At 38.2% G+C, this 19,958-nt stretch overlaps 1 protein-coding gene across 6 annotated transcripts in view; it reads right to left on the bottom strand.

The window, feature by feature from the left end:
* The window catches only part of Marf1 (meiosis regulator and mRNA stability factor 1-like protein), an 818,555-nt gene that overhangs the window by 734,153 nt on the left and 64,444 nt on the right, over window positions 1–19,958 (bottom strand). For all 6 annotated transcript variants that reach the window (XM_067150043.2, XM_067150047.2, XM_067150048.2 and 3 more), the window contains exon 3: window positions 11,491–11,634. In XM_067150043.2, the coding sequence (XP_067006144.2) occupies window positions 11,491–11,634 (144 nt within the window). The remainder of the gene's footprint in view (window positions 1–11,490; window positions 11,635–19,958) is intronic.

Raw genomic sequence — 19,958 nt, 5'->3', positions numbered from 1 at the left:
GACAAGGATGTCTACTGTCGCCAATCTTGTTCATCATGACACTGGGTTGTATTCTGAGAGAGGCAACTAATAGAAAGCGTGGCATTCAGTGGGGATTAAATAACCAATTGGAAGAACTGGATTATGCGGATGATCTCTGTCTTCTTGCAGAATGTTTTCGGGACATGGAAATCAAACTGAATGACTTAAAAATAGAAGCTAAAGTAGTTGACTTAAAGATTAATAACAAAAAGACTAAAGAAATGCGCATAAACCATCAAAACAATTGTAGCTTGATTCTAGATGGAATGGATATAGAAAGGGTAGAGGCATTTTGCTACTTAGGAAGCATGGTACGCCAGGATGGAGGTGCTTTTAGAGATGTGGTGAGTCATATAAATAAAGCCAAAGGAGCTTTTGCACAGTTACGACCAATATGGAGATCCCCTCACATTCGTATAAAAACGAAGCTAAGGATATTCCACTCAAATGTTAAATCTGTGTTACTGTATGGAAGTGAGACCTGGAAAGTGACCAACGACATTACCACAAGGTTACAGACTTTTATAAATCGGTGTTTGAGGTATATTAAGAGAATATGGTGGCCAAAAACCATATCAAACAAAGACCTTTGGGAGGCCACAAGTCAAAGTCCCATACAGGAACAGATAATGAGAAGAAAATGGAGATGGATTGGGCACACCCTGAGAAGACCACAAGAAAGTATCACAAGGCAGGCATTGAGTTGGAATACACAAGGCAGTCACAGACAAGGCAGACCGAAGATTACCCGGAAGAGAACCATAGATAAGGAGATTGCTGGAGTTAACAAGACATGGAGGGAGGTGAAGGCATTGGCGGCAGATAGAACAGGCTGGAGAAATTTCGTCAAGGCCCTATGTTCCACCTGGAATTAAAGGAAATAAGTCGAGTAAGTCAAGTCAGTTTAAATGGTCCTGAAAATCCGGATACAGCTTTAGAATGTTTGTCGGCAATACTACGAACGTTACTGCATAATTTACTCTTCGCAATTCCTTCTTCACAGCACAGGCACGGTAGTAATTCAAGCTACGATTCTCTGCATTGTATACGATTCAAATACTTCTCTGAATCAGTAACATTCAACTTGCGTAATAATGTAGCCAAACCTTCAAAATCAGTGTAGGGTCTGCTATTTTTTGCAATATGATAAGATGCCATGAACAATGCATTCATATGCTGTAACATATTAACATTAATTTCCTTTACACACTTCGCTAAAAGTGCTGAAATTTCCGTTTGCCTGAAAACTGAAATTTCGATGTAGTTTTAATGTTTGACCTATCAATGTCTTGAACACCATAAATTTCACGCTGGTCATTATCGTCCTGAACACTACAGTCGGCACTTCCATCAAGTGTTTTCTCACATTCGCTCGCTTCTGTATCACTTTTTGTTACATTTACGGAATCTACTTACGAAGAAATCTGAACGAGTACACTGTTCTTTACTCGCATCAGTCAATTCGTGCGCCTTTGTTCATTTCATTTTGCCGATTTTCTCAAGTATAACACAGGAACGTAAAATACACCAGTGTTAAATGGCTTCCGAGTTCGCGGGCTACGATGTCTGATGCTACGTTGCCAATTTTCCATAAACGCACAGGAATAAAAACAGCCGTATTTCTAAAGTGCAAACCGTTCAATACCTAGATGCTGTAATTAAATTAAAAGCATAAATATTGTTCGGTGAAAATACAAGAATTGATAAACACGTCATTCCGTATGTTCTAAATGCAAAGAATGAATTCCACAGGAATTTATCAGCACTGCTTTGGCGGCAATAGTTTAGGAACGACTAGTCACTGGAAGCAAGGTGGTAATGTAGTGTTTGTGGAATAATTTAACTACTAGTAGTTCTCTGCATTTCTCCACAACTCTGGTCTAATCTTTGTACTCGGCTACCGACAGCTGATCATCTGTAATGGAACTTAATGTGTTACGGTATGTCCAAATGAAAGGATACTTATTTGACGGGTTACAACGATGTCTCCCATGACCACTAGGCAGTTCCCGCGCAGGACTGAAACGTCCAGTTCCAAGGTACGAAGAGCAATTACAGAATTCAAGACTCTGCCAAAAGCACTGAATATGTTGATTTCACATATTAGAATATATGAGCTACAGAAAAAAACGTGAAACACCACACAACTTGTTACTTTGTAAAGTGGTGGGAACGTACATGTAAGGGAACTCCGGATTTCAAAAAATAAATTTTCAAAACTAAATTTGAAAATTCAGGCGCCAGGTAAAAATTTTCAGGTACCATGGCGACTGGGCGCCCGGTATTTTTCGTCCCCTGATTATATGCCTTCTTCAAGTTGATGAAGGTCAGAATTTTATCTTCCCAGTTTTTTTTCCACAATCTGTCACATTGCACATACCTATACTGCCATCAGCGAGAAAACCAGTCACGCTGTAAACCTAAGCACATGCTCATGTTAGAGTTTATTGGGTGATGCTAACCCAGAACGCCCGCGCGGAGGCATCAAAACAGTTTGTTAGCCAGATCATAGCATAATGCAATCCTACATGCACTATGTCCAAGATATAATTTCTCAAAAAAATTTGTCAGAAAAATATGCAAGAACTGATTCACTGTCATTAAGATAAGCAAGTAATTCAATATGAAGAATGCCAGGTACACATGCCCTCGTGCTTGACCCGCCATGTTGAATCTCTAGCCTCTATGACATCATCTGTTCGCACCATATTGGATCTTTAACCACAATGACATCGTCCGTTCGCGTTCGCGGAGGCTCGATGGGAACTTTACCTCCATTCACTTCCAAAGAATTGGAATGGAGCATGGTAAATGGATACATTACGCATAATAAAAAAAACTTGTAGAAGTCGGAATATTAACGAGACTCTGGTCAGTAACAGCTGTAATGTGGCATCCCTTTTATCACATGGTAACGGAAGAGCTGAGATTCTGGGAATCGAATGGCCTGTGTGATATGACTGTCGATCGTCGTCTTGTCATTAATCTGAATGATACGAGCAACAGTCAGAAGAAGAAGAAGAGAGAAAAATCCGACTTGGAAGGAGTTCGTCCTTTATCAGATTCTAGTTAGGTAAGCTGCTTTTTTAAACTGTCTTTCATATTGTCTTTTCGAAACTATATTTCCCTTACAGTATTTAATTTAACTGAAATATTAAATATCATAAGTGTGGGGTTTTTTTTTCCTTATATGTGTGCTGTCAATAATTTATTACGTATTTACATTTTGGCATTACCTCAAATGCATCAACCTTCCATAATTTACTCCTTTTCTGAGGTGTTAAATATCCAGATGTGATGTCATTAACTTGTAGTTCAATCCTCGCAGACAGTGAATATAACCTGCTTCGTATCCATATCATCATCATTGCATTTCATCTACATGTTGACATCAGTGGCATCCACCAACAATGAGATGTAATCGCAGCAATCAGATAAGGTAATGACAGTTGCTCGACAACTCCACATGGCTCGTGACATGTGCTCGGAAGTAGCCTGGTCATTCTCCAATCAACGCGAAGACCGCGGATGGATACTTGATGTTCTTTGATTACAAAAGTTTTGGTTCTCTCGATGATGGCAGAATAGTTCACCGACGACTCTCATAAGCTGTTCCTCTTTTAGTTAGGGTTCCACCAATGACCAATTTCTTTCCTAGGATTCTTCTGAACACTTTGATGATACAGAGTCAGGGTACTTCCTCTGTAATTACCACAAACTCTCCAGTCTCCTTTTTTAAATCTACAGGCAATGAATTCCCTTTTCCCAATCTTCTATAATTTTCTGTCTCCAGGCTGCTTTTAACACCCTACTTAATCTACGTATTCCCGATTTAATCACTCATCGTCTTTTGCGCTGCTTCTGCTTCTGACAGTTACGTCATTCTCATCATGTTGATCATCCATCAGTGCCACAGATTTCTCATTTGCTTTATGCATGTCCCATTCCACATTCAGTAGGTGCGGAAAGTACATTTTTGACCTTCTTTTGCCGATGCCTATTCTCCATTACACTTACTGTCGTTGCATAGGGCAATTACTACTTCTTTGGGAATCAATTACAATTTCTTCTTGCCCTGACTTGACTCTTCCTCCAGTTCCCCAGCTAACTTTGTCCAACAATACTGTTTCTCTTCTTTCAACCTCCTGACACATCCTTTTGGCTTCAGAGCATATTTTCTCTTTTTCACTCCCACTGTATCTTTATCAAATTCCTTCCAACATACACGGATAATCCCAAAAATAACGTCTCCTATTTTATTAAAAATACAGAATTCTGTTCGTACAGCTGTTAGTCACAATATTGTGAAGAGTGTTTCCCGCGCTCACATATAAACATGCGCATGCTGCGCTAAGGCACTCAGTCTTGGCTTGGTAACCGTTGAGAATAGAGCTCCCATTGGATGTTACCGCCAAGTGCAAGGATTCACAATTAAGTGTCAAAAATGTTCATAAGTGGTGTAGAGAGTTTGCAGCCGATCAGAGTGAAATTCACGATGAACAAAGGAGCAGGAGACCGTCAATTTCCGTCCAGACAGTCCTGAAGGTTGAGCAAATCATGCATGAAGATTGGCGGATCACCTTGGATGATCTCTGCACTTTGGTTCCTGAGGTTTCCTGAAGCACTGCTCACAGAATTTTAACAAAAAAGTTGAAATACCGGAAGGTGTGTGCAAGCCGTAAAGTGATGTAAACCATTGTAGAAATAAACAGGTCTATGTATTTATAAAAAAAATTGGAAACCTTATTTTTGGGATTCCCTTTGTATATTTCTTTTCTCCCACTGCATTCCACCAAAATGCTTCTCTTGCTTCCTTCTTACTGCTAAGCCTTCCACATATCTGAGCTGTTTCCACAAATGCTTCCATAATATCTTTCCATTCTACTTCCATTTACGCACCTCCGTGACTCAGGCTGCAGCACGCTGGCCTCTCACCGCTGGGTTCCGTGGTTCAAATCCCTGTCACTTCATGTGCAATTTGTGCTGGACAAAGTGGAGGCGGGAAAGATTTTTCTCCAGGTACTCCAGTTTTCCCCGACATTTTTCATTCCAGCAACACTCTCCAGTATCATTTCATTTGTCAGCTATTGATCATTGTTCCAGAGGAGTGCAACAGGCTTCGGCAGCCGGCACAATTCCTATCCTCGCCGCTCGATGGGAGCTTCATTCATTCCATTCCTCTTCCATGTCTCTTATTTCTGATTTTGGGACCTGTCTTAACTTTTCCAAAAAATTTGCTTATTCTCCTCCTCTTTCAATTTCTATACATTAATTCTTCTTTCTCTAACCTTCTTTATATCTGACATTTTCCCAATTCTTAACTTTGTAACCACTACCCTGTGGACGCATGGTATTGCTGTGTCATCTAGCAGTTTTTCCTGCTCTCTCTCTCTCTCTCTCTAACTCAAATTAATAACAAGCTGTTTCAGTAAGATCAACTGATCATACCCTAGAAGAAAAGGTCACATATGCAAACAAGTATTCTGAGGCCACAATAGCAGCAGGCAATAATCAAAATTTGACATCAGCAGAATTAATTTAAAATGCAAGAACAAAGTGACAATAACAATGGTACAATTATTCCATTAAAATCCAAGTAACCTTGATAATCTTTCTGGCATGACCAAATTAGGCACAGTAATTGCACCAAAAGTTTGGTTCCGTGACAATGGTCATCATAGTGGTATTTGATTCAGAGGACCCCCGGTTTAATTCCTGGCCGAGCCGGAGATTTTAAGTGTGTCTATACTTCGCATGGCTTTACTCCTAAATTGACGTTTTGGCCGAGTTTGGCTGTCTGATGCTTATGCGTTGAAACAGACATCCAACCAATCACAACCCACCATTCATATAGATTTTTAATGGTAGAGCGCAATCTCGAAACCTAGTTGCCAACTCTAATGTTCACATTCACCAAGTGGTTAACCTATCTCGCCCAGCATGCATGGTATTCGGTACGGTTCGCGATCTTTTGCATTTTGCTTTAGTAATTAGTGTTTTCATATTAGTCTTTATCTCTCTAGTATAGTACAGCATAGTTTACAGCTTAGCATAGCACAAGTTAGTACTATACAGATTTAATAGTTCTGTGTATAAAAATAGCAGTAGGTTTATTTACATACGTGTATTGGTTAGTGCACTTAGTTCGTATGTGTTAACCATGTCTCAGTTTAGCTCGGAAAAGACAAGTGGCAAGAAATCAAGAGGTGTAGGACAAGGCACTCCAATGAGAATCCAGGTCCGTGAAATTGTATCCATCGTACGCAAATGCTGTGAGAAAGAATACGAGAACGGTGCTACACTGCTTCCTTTAGCACAAGCCACATAGAGAACTGCCGGCGCTGGCAAAGTAAGTAAATACACAGTAGTGGGAGTTGGAAAGGAGAAATACCACACTGACAAAAAATCTCCTGGATCCTCTTTTTTAAGTATAAAATGCCAGGTAAGAAAAGGAACTGGGCCAAACAAGTGACGAATTTGGACAGTTTCCAGCAAGCTGCCATTTGTCGGCATATCTACAACTACAATAGAAAAGATAACCCTATTATTGCAAAACTACTCAATTTGCTGAGTGAAAACAAACTATTTAAGGGAAGCAAGATTTCAAGATTTCAAGATTTCACTGAATTAACCAGCCGGCGAGTAACAATTTTAATTTGATTATGTGGCTCGATGAAACACGGATCAATGCTAACCATACCACAGGAAAAGGATAGACAGGCAATTCTGTGGAAGGTACAATGGCAGTACCCAATGGAAAGAGGGAAGAATTATTGAGCTCTACGCTGGTATCGCAAATTGATTTGTACCTAACTGTTTGTATGTACTGAGATCAAAGAAGACTGGCTAATACCATGAAGAAATGAACAGTATTAATTTTCAGAACTGGTTTGAATACACATTACTGAATAAATGCCTGAGATTTGTACCATAATAATAATGGACAACACTCCCTACCATTACGTAATTCAGGACAAGGCTCCGACAATGGCAGCAAAGAAGTCTATTCTTGCTGAGCGGTTAAGGAGACATGTAATGCTCTGTTACCATATTGTAATAAGGGGGAGATGGTGGCAACAACAACAACAACAACAACAACAACAACAACAATAATAATAATAATAATAATAATAATAATAATAATAATAATAAGGTACACTCCAATGACAACTGAAGTAGAAATTAAGAACAAAGCAGTGGAAGTAATGACTAAGAATACCAAGAGTAAGGTTTGAAATCTATGTCAGAATCAAATGAGGAGCACAATAAATGTAAGTGTTGAGCTTAGGAATTCGGGTTAGGCTCGGAAGCAGGATTGCCAAGGCAAGAGAAAAGAGCACCAATAGCTTTAACAACAAAATCTACTTTAAAAGGAACTATACCAAAATTTACAAATTTACAAGCAATCTACTGATCTTTACAAATACTGATGTTTCCCAACCATCGCACATACTTTACATCAAAAAGACAAATAAGACAGAAAAAAAAAAAACCAGAAATAGACACCTGCCTAAAGGCAAAATAGTAAATTAACCTGGAAAATAGCCACAACACTTTACACGATTTTAAACATCAAACGGAAGAAAACATTACTACCAGAAATATCCATAAAACACTATAAAAATGAAGTTTGTTGGTTACACATGTAGAAAATATACATTTCTTTTTTTTTTTTTTTGCTAGGGGCTTTACGTCGCACCGACACAGATAGGTCTTATGGCGACGATGGGATAGGAAAGGCCTAGGAGTTGGAAGGAAGCGGCCGTGGCCTTAATTAAGGTACAGCCCCAGCATTTGCCTGGTGTGAAAATGGGGAACCACGGAAAACCATCTTCAGGGCTACCGATAGTGGGATTCGAACCTACTATCTCCCGGATGCAAGCTCACAGCCGCGCGCCTCTACACGCACGGCCAACTCGCCCGGTAATATACATTTCAAGAATGAAAGAACATGTACAGAAAACTGCATCCGCAGACGTCTATCGAGAAGTGGGAATCAATATTAGCAATGTCCACAAGGTTATCGGAAGTTCCAATTATCAGATATGGCTGTTCAACGACAGTCTCACAAAACCTCAAAGGTGCAGAATGGGAAAACAAGTGTACGGATCAAAACATAGTTCATTCTTACAGACGAAGTGGACTCTAAGGTAATGGAAAACCACACACACCTCAGAAAGCTTGAAGCCTTACTCATCATACGTAAACCGGTGAAGAAAGAGTCTTTGCTTGGAAATGGCATGCTCCCCATAGCCATAAAGTAAATAAAAGTTCTCATTTGCCAGATTTTAAGATATAATTAAGGCTCGGAAGTTCGTGCCCTAAAAACTAAGAAATATGCATGCAAATATGCTCTTAAAAACTTGAAACTATGCCAATAAATATGCACTATTAAAATGAAAAAATGGCAGTAGACAAGTCAGGTTAGTATTGATAATAATAAACTTACATTTATTCGTTGGAGGTTGAAGCAGAAATGGTCCCGCTGTCAATGCTGAGTGATGAATTGCAGTTCACAACCATCACTTTGTACAAATTTCGAACTAAAAAACTACATCTCTTGTCTCGCAAAACACTTTTATAACGCGAAAAACTTCTTTCCACATCACAAGATGTTATTAAGGCATATTTAAATGATGATAACTGCTACACAGAAAGATGCAAATCGATCTACTAATGGGAAAGAATTGCGTATTGTCTCATCATTGTGATTAAGAGCATGTGCCAAACAAGTTATATGAATTAAGTTAGGAAAAATACCTTTCAGTGTTTGTCCAGATTTTAACATGTAAGTACCTGCATTGGTAACAAATAAAAGTAGCCAGATGTATATGATTCCACATGGCCATAATAATTTCAAGGAGTCCATCACACACTGCGTTACAGTTACATTGTTAGTGGCCGGCAATTCACACACATTAAGAAGATATGGTATCGTATTTTGTTCCTTATTTAAGGCGCCCACAATTACATTATCAATAAATCGGCCTTCAGAATCAGTGGTTTCATTAATAGACAACCACACAAACTGATCCACTAATTCAACTTGTAAATTTGCCAATACGTTATTGTAACAACGTCCTACGTAAGTCATGCACAATGTACTTGCTTCAGGCACATGTTGAGTGCATTTGGCAAGAAAATGTTTTAATTTGGGATTATTAATTTTATACAAGGGATTATCAGCAGCTAAAAATGCTTGGCACAAGTCGTAAGAAAATTCACTAATCCTACTACCTACTTTTTGAACAGGCTCTTTATTTGAGAGTTTGCTAGTTAAATTCTCCTTTAAGTTTTGCTGTGTTTATGTGTTGAACTATTTGAAATCTTTTCTCACTCCCTATAGTTTTCTCACATGCTTCACAGAACAGTACCCTATTATCTGTAGATATTAAGTCACTTGAAAACTCCTTCTGTAAATTAGTTAATCTACAACTCGAAGTTGCTCTTATTTTCAGCATTTAAAGAACTTTTTAATGGCCACTTTATACGCGAAACATAGTTTGGTCACAACCAGTTCACAACACCGTTACACAACTCAATGGACAACCAATCGACTGCTAAGCACAAAAAATGTGAGGGTAGATGATGAAACAGGGGATTCACTGCGTGACATCATTAACTCCTCACCACATGACAAGTTGCATCATCATGCACAACATTACTGCCAACATCTACCAGGTGAAAAAAACTGATTTAAAAATACTGTAAAACTATTAAACTGATTAAAATATGCCATATATGCAGTAAAATATTAAAATATGATGCATTTATCAAAATCACTAAAATATGCAGTTATAAGCACCATAAAAGCATGTTCAAATGACTGAAAATTTGATAATTCGTGCACGTAATGTATAAGTATACATTTTTAATCCATAAGAAAAAATATACAAATGCATGAACTTCCAAGTCCTAGATGTAACTAAAAATGACAGTCATACCTCAGATCCAAGTGCATGATACTGGAGCAGGAAGACGAAGAATTATGCACACAGCTCCATAAGAAATAAAAATACTCCTTGTTCCACCCTCCGCACAGGCTTGAAGTCCATCTCAGTTGGATATGAGCGAAGCCGGGATTATATACAATAGTGCAGAGGGGGAGATTTTAAATGTTACGGCAGAATGCTCGACTGGAAACAACTGTCGATCATGACGTCATTGGGGTATCAGCTGACTTTCAGAGCAGTTAGCTGGCGATGCACAGCCGATGTGGGTAGCTGAGAAGATGAAGGTTGTGTGTGTGCAGCGTATTTACATTTCTTGGAGATATCGGCAATGAGGTAAGTCCATTACAGGCACAATAATCTTGTGCAAGACGACATGAGGAAAGGTGAACTGTTGAGCCTTGTGAAAGAAAACAAGCCACAATTTCCAGTGTATGTTGTGGACAAAATTGCAAGACGTCATGGAGACAAAGTTATTTGACTTCCACCTTATCATTGCCATTTCAATGCAACAGAGAAAATTTGGGCTCAGATTAAGGGTTACGTTGCACAAAAAAATAAACGTTTCACTGTTTCTGAGGTGGAAGGAAAATCTGTTAGCCGAAGCTGTGGCAAATATGAGTACCGAGAACGAGAGGAAAGTTGTGCGTCATACACAGTCATACGTGAGGCATGAGAAAATGAAGGTGTAATGAAGAACTCCGTCGAAAGTTTAATAATACCTTCAGGAGCTGGTGATAATGGCAGTGATTCATTGTTGGAGGGATCCAGTGACAGATGCGTGGTGTTCCCTTTGTAGGTCATGAACCTTGTGCCAGCCATTAGTGGTGAGTGACATGTCATTTCCTCATTCTTTTTTATTCTTAATGATGTATTCTCTTTTTAGTGTCAGATGTTGTTAGTAAGTGTATACATACAGCGTCTTTGAAGTTTTCGTGAATTTGTTTCCAATTGCAATTCATTAGCTTTTCTGAGCATATTACATTTTACGAGAGCTGTTTGCCGCAGTCATATTGCATCAGACGTTCTCACAGCAGGAGAGCGCTGGCAACAGGGGTTATACGATGCTCATATGTTTTGCGAACTAGCAATTTAGAAGTAAAGCAATGCAGAACATTGTTAATTCTCCTGACTCAAGGACTGGGCGTTTGGGTTCATTTCAATATACATCTTCATCTACAAACACATCGCTCTACTAATGATAAAAGAAACACACAATATTAATCACATCCTCCACGCAGAGTTGGCGTCAGGAAAGGTATTTATTTGGCTATAAAACTCAGCCAAATCCTTCCTAAGCACCGAAACCAAGAAATTGGGAAAAGGGCCAGGAGGAAGAAAAACTGCACCACAACTAAGAGACTAAAATTATAGACTGAAATAAAAATATGATTCTGCACGTTTTTAATTTTACTCGGCAACAATTAATGCACTGACGGCTGAATTATAGCAAACACAGACTAGCTAATAGAGAACAATTAAAACAAGAACAAGTAATAAAATATAGTAGACGTGTCACCTGAGCATCATTCAGTTCTTGAATTACTTGGTTGTTTTCTTTCTTTACATCACAAACAACCAAAAATTCTGCTTCTCTATAACCAGTAAAAAATCTGTCCCGTATCACCTGGGCTACAGCAACAGCAGATCTTCCTTTAGGTACCTGAAATATCAGAAACTAAATTACACTTCATATACATCACACTCCCTGCAATTCATTTTCTTTTTAACCCATTCTTTGAACACTTTAAAATACACAAAAAAAAATGTATACATTTCATCCTAAGCAATTTTCTAGTAAATTACGAAGCATGCAGAGGAATACCTACAAAAGCAGCTTCAGCCAACATTTCATCAACAAACACAGTAGCAGGCCTGCAAAATTTGTTTTGCTTTAAGAACTTTTTTTTTAATTCCCAACATGGATTTAAAAAGATGTGCTCAATCATTGTAGTTGACCGTGTGTTGGCCAATAGCCGAAAATTTATTGTATTTAACTGCATTGATGTGTTCTCCCGGTTTGCCCCACATAAGAAATATCAGTACACAAGTTACATTCGAGCCTGTAAACACCTGATTTTGCATAACTATTTATCTTGTTGATGTGTGACTTGTTATGTAGAATGTGCATACTGTTATTATTGGTTTTGAACGCTCTTTTTACACCTTTATTCTTAAAAATATTAGTGATCTAATGAATTTCATTGTTGAAAGTGAAGGTGGAGAAAGATTCGTATTTAGGTTATTCTTTCTTGAGTGTTGTTTTAGGACAAAATTTATATTAATTGATTATACTTTCTATGAAGTGAGTATCAAAGCTGTTGAATTTTGCAATACTGCGGATAGTATTCAGTTCAATAGAGAGATCCTTCTTGGCCGTAGGTATGCTGAACGCTTGATGAACTAAGCTATTGTATGTCGCTCTTTTATGGGACTGGGGGTAGGTTGAATCTTGACGAATAGTAGTAGCGGATTGGGTGGGTTTCCTAAAAATTTTATAAGTTAAAGAGTTTGAATGTCTTGTGATAGTTAGATCTAGGAAGTTTATCTTTTGATCTATTTCTGATTCTAACATGAATTTGATATGGGAATCGATACTATTGAGCCCAAGAAGGGTGGTGGGAGCGTCAGTTGATTTTTCATCTATGATTGCGGAGACATTATCACCATACCTGGCCCAGAAGCAAATATTATCAAATTTGTTGTCAATTTTGGTGTGCTCAAGGACTTAACGCCAAACATTCTACGAAATATCGAAAAGAAACACCGGATTACACCACTAACTACCAAAACTCAAAACAAGACTAATAAAATTTGGTTGAGAGACGAAATTAGATTCTTATATACAAAGAAATCATTTCTAAGTCACAACTTATATGAGACTCACCTTGCAGCGACAAAATTACTTTCTAATGTTCATTGGACACTCTTATCAACAAGTTGAAGATAAACTGTTTAATGAATTAGCCAAAAAATAACAAAACTTAGAGAAAAACTGAATAAATTAAAAAACTCTAAATTTCATGACAATCAAATTAGAGCTATAGAGGATTGGAAGCAGTTCCATCCACCCATAATAAACTTATCCAAGACTCCCCTAAGTGAAAACGAACAATCAATTTTAGCTAAAAGACCTAAGTATAACAGTCCCAACTTAAATACCAATTCAACAACTACAATGATCGCAGAGTTAAGAGTTAGCTATCACAAAAATGCCATTAGATACAAAAGACGAATTAAGAATTGAGGTAAAAGAAGCTCAACAACATCCTTTCTCATAATAATTTACTCAACCCTTCCGATAACAAATAACAAGAAAATAATAGCCGAACAAAAAATATGTACACGCCCTAAAAAGAAAAAGAAAAGACAACGATCTAATCGTAACCAATGCTGACAAAGGCAATACAACAGTGATTATGGATAAAAATGAATATATCAGCAAAACAACTGACTTTTTTACAGATAGCTCCTTTTCCGTAATGAAATAAGATCCCACACAACAAGTTCAAAGACTCCTCAAACAAACTTTGAAAAACAAATTCTTTCTGCTTACTGAAAAAAAACCCCACATCAACTTATAAGTATGAACCCAGGTCTTCCCACCGCCAGAGCTCTCCCTAAAATGCATAAGACTGGTGTTCCCATTCGCCCAATCATTAATTATAGACCAAGTCCATTGTACAAAACATCACAATTTATCCAAAGGTTCTTAAGGAATAACTATCAATTTTTCTCTAAGAAGTCCATTAAAGACACATTCTAGCTAATAGATAAACTTAATAAGTTCCGTATGCAACCCGAATATTCTATCCACTCTTTTGATATTGTAAACATGTACCCCAGCATTCAAATATCGAAGTTAATTCCTATAATTGAAATTAACTTGAATGAAAACAGCCCATTTATGTTAGAGATTCAAGACTTTATCACTTTACTAAAATTAGTCATAAACAACCATTTTTTCACGTTCAATGGTATCATCTACCAACAGAACGGTCTGGCAATTGGGTTCACCGGCCTCAGGCATTGTAGCGGAAATATACCTCTATTTCCTTGAGCACACCGATTTTTTTTTTGCCTTACGTTGCACCGACACAGATAGGTCTTATGGCAACGATGGGATAAGAAAGGCCTAGGAATGGGAAGGAAGCGGCTGTGGCCTTAACACATTCACGCCCGTATCCAAGTTATTGCCTATAGCACGTGACCATGCTGTGGACCGTATCCGAGTTAGCCTGGATAAGCACAACCTTGAACTCGAGCTGTTCCTACGCAGCTGGGATCTATTTTGGTCATAAATATGTGCAAGAGAGATGAAAGTAATACCCTTATGAAAGTTTCTACTCACCAAAAACCATATGGCCACGGCGATTTTCCCTCCCAATGCACTTTCTTTGTTTTGTTTCTGAAGGTAGCCTAGCGCTCGCACAACTAGCTGCGTAGTTGGTTTGTGATTGCACAAGCGTGCGTACAATCACGTTCTGAAGTATAACCACGGTGTGTAGGGACAATATAAATGATGCAAGTGATGCGAATTTACAAAGCACAGTTTTACGGCAGCTTGAAAATTATCTTGGCCAGGGGTATAGTCTATATGGACAATTATTACGAATAGCGTTGGACTCGCGAAACAATTACGGGAACAAAACACTGGCGTATGTGGAACAATACGGTCGAATAGAAGTGTACCAAAAAATCTAAAGGAACACCAGGCAATTCTCAAACGGGGTAAAAAGTGAACCCGACATACAAGTACAGTCACCTCTCTCCGAAACCTCAGCTCCATCTACGTCATCAGCTCCAAGTCAACGTCCTGCAATTTTGCCGCCAAAAAGGGCACCGGCCAAGGATCCATCATTTAGGTTAGATGTGAAGAGAAAAGAGTATATTCTCTTAATGTTTCCACCATCAAATATAGACAAGTTCCCCTGAAGAAGGTGCGAAGTGTGCTTCTAAAATAAAATAATTAGTGAAACACGGTATTTTTTGGATGTTTAGTGTTCCCATTCACCCAGGAAAGTCTGACATTAACTACCACACCCTACAGAGATACTCGAGGACTTCATTAAGGTATGTGGAAAATTTTGTTTCCATATCTTGTTCAGTTTAGAACTTATTGTGAAAAGAATTTGTTGTTGTTTGCTCTGCCACTAACAGCTGGTATAGCTGGGCCAGCCCTTTAAATAGCTGCTCAGATGATGGGCGTGAATGTGCTAATTAAGGTACAGCCCCAGCATTTGCCTGGTGTGAAAATGGGAAACCACACCGAAATTGACAAATTTGATAATATTCACATCTGGGCCAGGTATGTTGATGATGTCTTCGCAATCATAGATGAAAAATCAACTGATGCTCCCACCACCCTTCTTGGGCTCAATAGTATCAATTCCCATATCAAATTCACATTAGAATTGGAAATAGATCAATAGATAAACTTCCTAGATCTAACTATCACAAGACATTCAAACTCTTTAACTTATAAAATTTTTAGAAAACCCACCCAATCCGCTACTACTATTCGTCAAGATTCAACCCACCCCCAGTCCCATAAAAGAGCGACATATAATAGCTTATGATATAGATGTTGATTCCCATAGGGAATCTGAAATATTTGTCCTGAATGAGCAAATTTATAATACCAATATAAATGGTCCGTTATTGGACATTAAAAATTTTAAAAATTTTCCAGCTAGCTCATTCTAGCTGGCTAGTGCATACCAAGAATGAGCTAGCTGGAAAATTTATAATGTCCAATAACGGACCATTTATATTGGTATTATAAATTTGCTCATTCAGGACAAATATTTCAGATTCCCTATGGGAATCAACATCTATATCATCTGATGGCCAAGCAGGCATCAATTTTTAGTGATGAGACAAAGTCTCTTAGTGCATTGGCACTGCCGGTGGCTCCAGTTAGCCTACGCAGTGGCCTCCACGATATGCACTAGCCAGCGTATTGGTAGGTGTGCTAGGTACCAACTGACGAGCCCACCCTAGCACACGAGGGCGAAACGCTGGCTACCAAGAATGAGCTAGCTGGAAAATTTATAATGTCCAATAACGGACCATTTATATTGGTATTATAATATAATAGCTTAGTTCATCGAGCGTTCAGCATACCTACGGCCAAGAAGGATCTCTCTATTGAACTGAATACTATCAGCAGTATTGCAAAATTCAACGGCTTCGACAGTCACTTCATAGAAAGTATAATCAATAAATATAAATTTTGTCCTAAAACAACACTCAAGAAAGAATTACCTAAATACGAATCTTTCTCCACCTTCACTTTCAACAATGAAATTCATAAGATCACTAATATTTTTTTAAGAATAAAGGTGTAAAAATAGCATTCAAAACCAATAACAACAGTATGCACAATCTACATAACATGTCACACATCAACAAGATCAATAGTTATGCAAAATCAGGTGTTTATAGGCTCGAATGTAACTCGTGCACTAATATTTCTTATGTAGGGCAAACCGGGAGAAGCTTTAATATATTCTGAACAAATCAATGCAGTTAAATAAAATAAATTTTCCGCTATCGGCCAACACACGGCCGACTACAATCATAATTTCACGAATATCGAACAAGACATGGACACCCTGGAAATAACTAACAAGGGTCTTCTTCTTAATATAATCGAGAAATTCTACATACATCTGGACCAGTATTTCAATGCTAACTACAACTTTAATGAAATCACAGAAAAATCCAATATTTTATTTGTTTTATTTATTACTTTTCTCAGAAAAAACAATTTAGCTGGTCAGAACTAATTCTTGAAGTTAATTAAAGGTCTTTCGTCCAGACAATAACCATCACTCCCGCATCCTTTGGCCTCGCTTTAAGTTTCTCCCGTACTCCCCACGCTACCTGGGAATTTCACCTCTCATCATAAGCAAAACTCTTTGTATGATAAGAAGTCGCTATATTCAGCCTGCAAACATTTTCTGAATCATAAATACTGGACTTTAAGCAAGATAGATACCCTCTGAGCCAATGCTGTACATAACATATATTCAATATTTGACAGAAGACGTAATGGAACGATAGAATTCACTAGAAGCATCTGGACTTTATATTCAGACCGGTATTTTATACCTTATCACTAGGCCATTTTAATGTATATATAAAGTGCAATATTTCAACCGTTATTGTAAATAATCGATATAGTACTGCAATATGTAAACTTACTATCTATTGATCAGTACCACAATATAATTTTATCTCACATAACATTTCATGCATTTCACCATTTTATATACATCATATTACACATTTTGCTCATTTGATTAATTTTATTAATTTTCGACAAAATATTGTTCCTGTATATCAACAAATAAAAAGTGTACCTTATTTAGGCTGATGTTGACAGACACAGGGTTGAAACTAGTCCCCTAATACATTGTAATGTATACATAGGCATTACAATTATTGTATAGTATTGAGAAGGTGGATTAAAACTTTGTCAATTAAATTACATGTACTCTTAATTCAATACGGAACCAATAATGAAATTCATAACCTTGGACTCCCTTAGAAGTAACAAACCAATCTGAATATTCTCTCCCTATTTGAACACATCTCTGACAATGGGTACATAGCATTTTCATTTTTCTGATAAGAGTCTGGAAAGTTTCTTCTTCATAGACAATCCCAGACCTTGTCCCCAGGCACGTTGTCATAAGCCTTTTTGAGATCCAAGACGACAAAGACGACATCTCTTCCTTTCTCCCAGTATTTCTCTATAATCATTCTAACAGCAAAGATGAGGTCAGTAGTTGTTCTATCACCCCTAAATCCACATTATTGTTCTTCTTCTGACTGAGGTTCAATGATTTTTCTCAGCCGTTTATCAATAATTTTCTCCATAAGGTTTAAACCATGAGACAGGAGTTTGATTCCTCTGTAGTCGCTACATTGACGTCTGCTTCCCTTTTTGAAGAAGGGAACTACGAAGGTAATCCCAAAAATAAGGTCTCCTATTTTTTTTATAAATACATAGACCTGTTTATTTCTACAATGGTTTACAACATTTTACAGCTTGTACATTTAGCTATTTATCTACATAATCACCATTTCGGTCGATGCATTTTTGTAGACGGTGTGACAGTTTTTGTATGCCCATGTCATACCAGCTTGCCGCCATGCTGTTCAAGAAGTTGTGAGCGGCGCTGTGGGAAACCTCAGGAACTAAAGTCCAGAGATCATCCCGAGTGATCCGCTGATCTTCACGCATGATTTGCTCAACCTTCACGACTGTCTCAACGGAAACTGACAGCCTCCCGGTCCTTTGTTTGTTCTTTGTGAATTTCAGTCCGACCGGCTGCAAACTCCCTACACCACTTATGAACATTTTGGACATCGATGCACAACACACCATACACTTCCATCAATTGGCGATGGATTTCAATCGGTTCAGTACAAAAACCGAATAACTCTGCGCACTTCGCACTTGGTGGTAACATCCAATGGGAGCTTCCATTCTCAACGGCTACCAAGTCAAGCCTCAGCATGGCATGTGCATGTTTATATGCAAGTGCGGGAAACACTCTTCACAATATTGTGACTAACAGCCACATAAACAGAGTTCTGTATTTATAAAAAAAATAGGAACCTTATTTTTGAGATTACCCTCATATAAACCCCTTTGACCAAACTTCTGGAACCTTGTCTTCCTTCCAGATGGCATTCATAACTGAACAACCACTGTTAGTCCTGAAATTTCTGCAGCCTTTATCATGTCAACACTCACTTCATCGATGCCAGATGACTTGCTTTTCTGCAAATTCTTTAAAGCGTTTTCAACCCGACTAGGTCACGGGAGGCTCACATTCACTCCTCTCACTCTCAGCTTCTGAACCTTCTCCAATGCATCTTTTCCATTATATAATCGCACAAAATAGTTCCTCATCACTTTCTTATGTCTGTCTCTTTCCATACAAGCATCCCATTCTCATTTTCTATAGCTATCCCTTCCTTAATTGCCTTAATTTGAACAATTTTAAATTAATTTTCCCTGTTTTTATTAACTTTTGGTCTTGTTAACTGTTCAAAGGTTACAATTTAAAGGCAGTTGAACAGACTAAGGAGGTGAACATGAGAGCAGCAAACATACATGGGCGTATATAAACATACGCTAACAGGCACAAAAGAAACTGGATCATTTCAATATTTTTACCTGAAACCTTGCTCTTTATTAATTACAAAAAACAGTGCATTGACCGTGGCCCATGTGCATTATTCTCATCATCAAAAGTCAGTGTTCTATTTTTTATAATATTTCATGACATTTTTGAAAAAGTTGCAAATTTTTAATGGTTGAAGGGACACTGACTTACCTTTATTCACAAACTGCATCTGAACATTATTTGACCCCTTTCCTCTCACTAACAATGTGTGTTTCTACCCCGAGTGACTTGACAAACTCAATGTGCTGTGCCATGTTACCCACAAGGTCCTTGATAGTTCCTAGGGGATGTGCATCTGCTCCTTGAATAGCAATGGTGTCATTTCATTCAGGATGTCAAAGTTTCAACATCAGACATTTTCTCCGAACATATCCCATAGGTGCTCAATGGGACTGAGGTCTGCACTATGTGCAAGCCAGTTCAGGGTTTGTATCCCAAATTCCGAAAAATATCAGACCGACATGGGGTAGGTGATGTCATGGATCAGTCAAAAATTTCTGCCGGCAAATGGAACGAAGGAGGAGAGTACATACTCTTAACACTACCTCAACGTTCAGTGTGCATTCAGAGCATCTCCAATAATGATGAAATGCGCTGTTCAAAGCTGATACCACCCCAAACCATAGTGTAGCCAACAGCAAATTGCATCCTTTTGGAGAAACTGCAGTCTTTTCTCTGCATTCACACTCAACTATCAGGTGACCAGAGACAAAATTACAACTCATCTGTGAATTCATCTGGCCATTCATTGGTCCACTGACCTCTTTCTGTATTGAAACAT

The sequence above is a fragment of the Anabrus simplex genome, chromosome 6 (assembly GCF_040414725.1).
Source record: "Anabrus simplex isolate iqAnaSimp1 chromosome 6, ASM4041472v1, whole genome shotgun sequence".
In the NCBI taxonomy this organism is placed as follows: Eukaryota; Metazoa; Arthropoda; class Insecta; order Orthoptera; family Tettigoniidae; genus Anabrus; species Anabrus simplex.
Note: the sequence above shows the minus strand (reverse complement) of the source record. Positions and strands in the feature narration are given on the sequence as shown.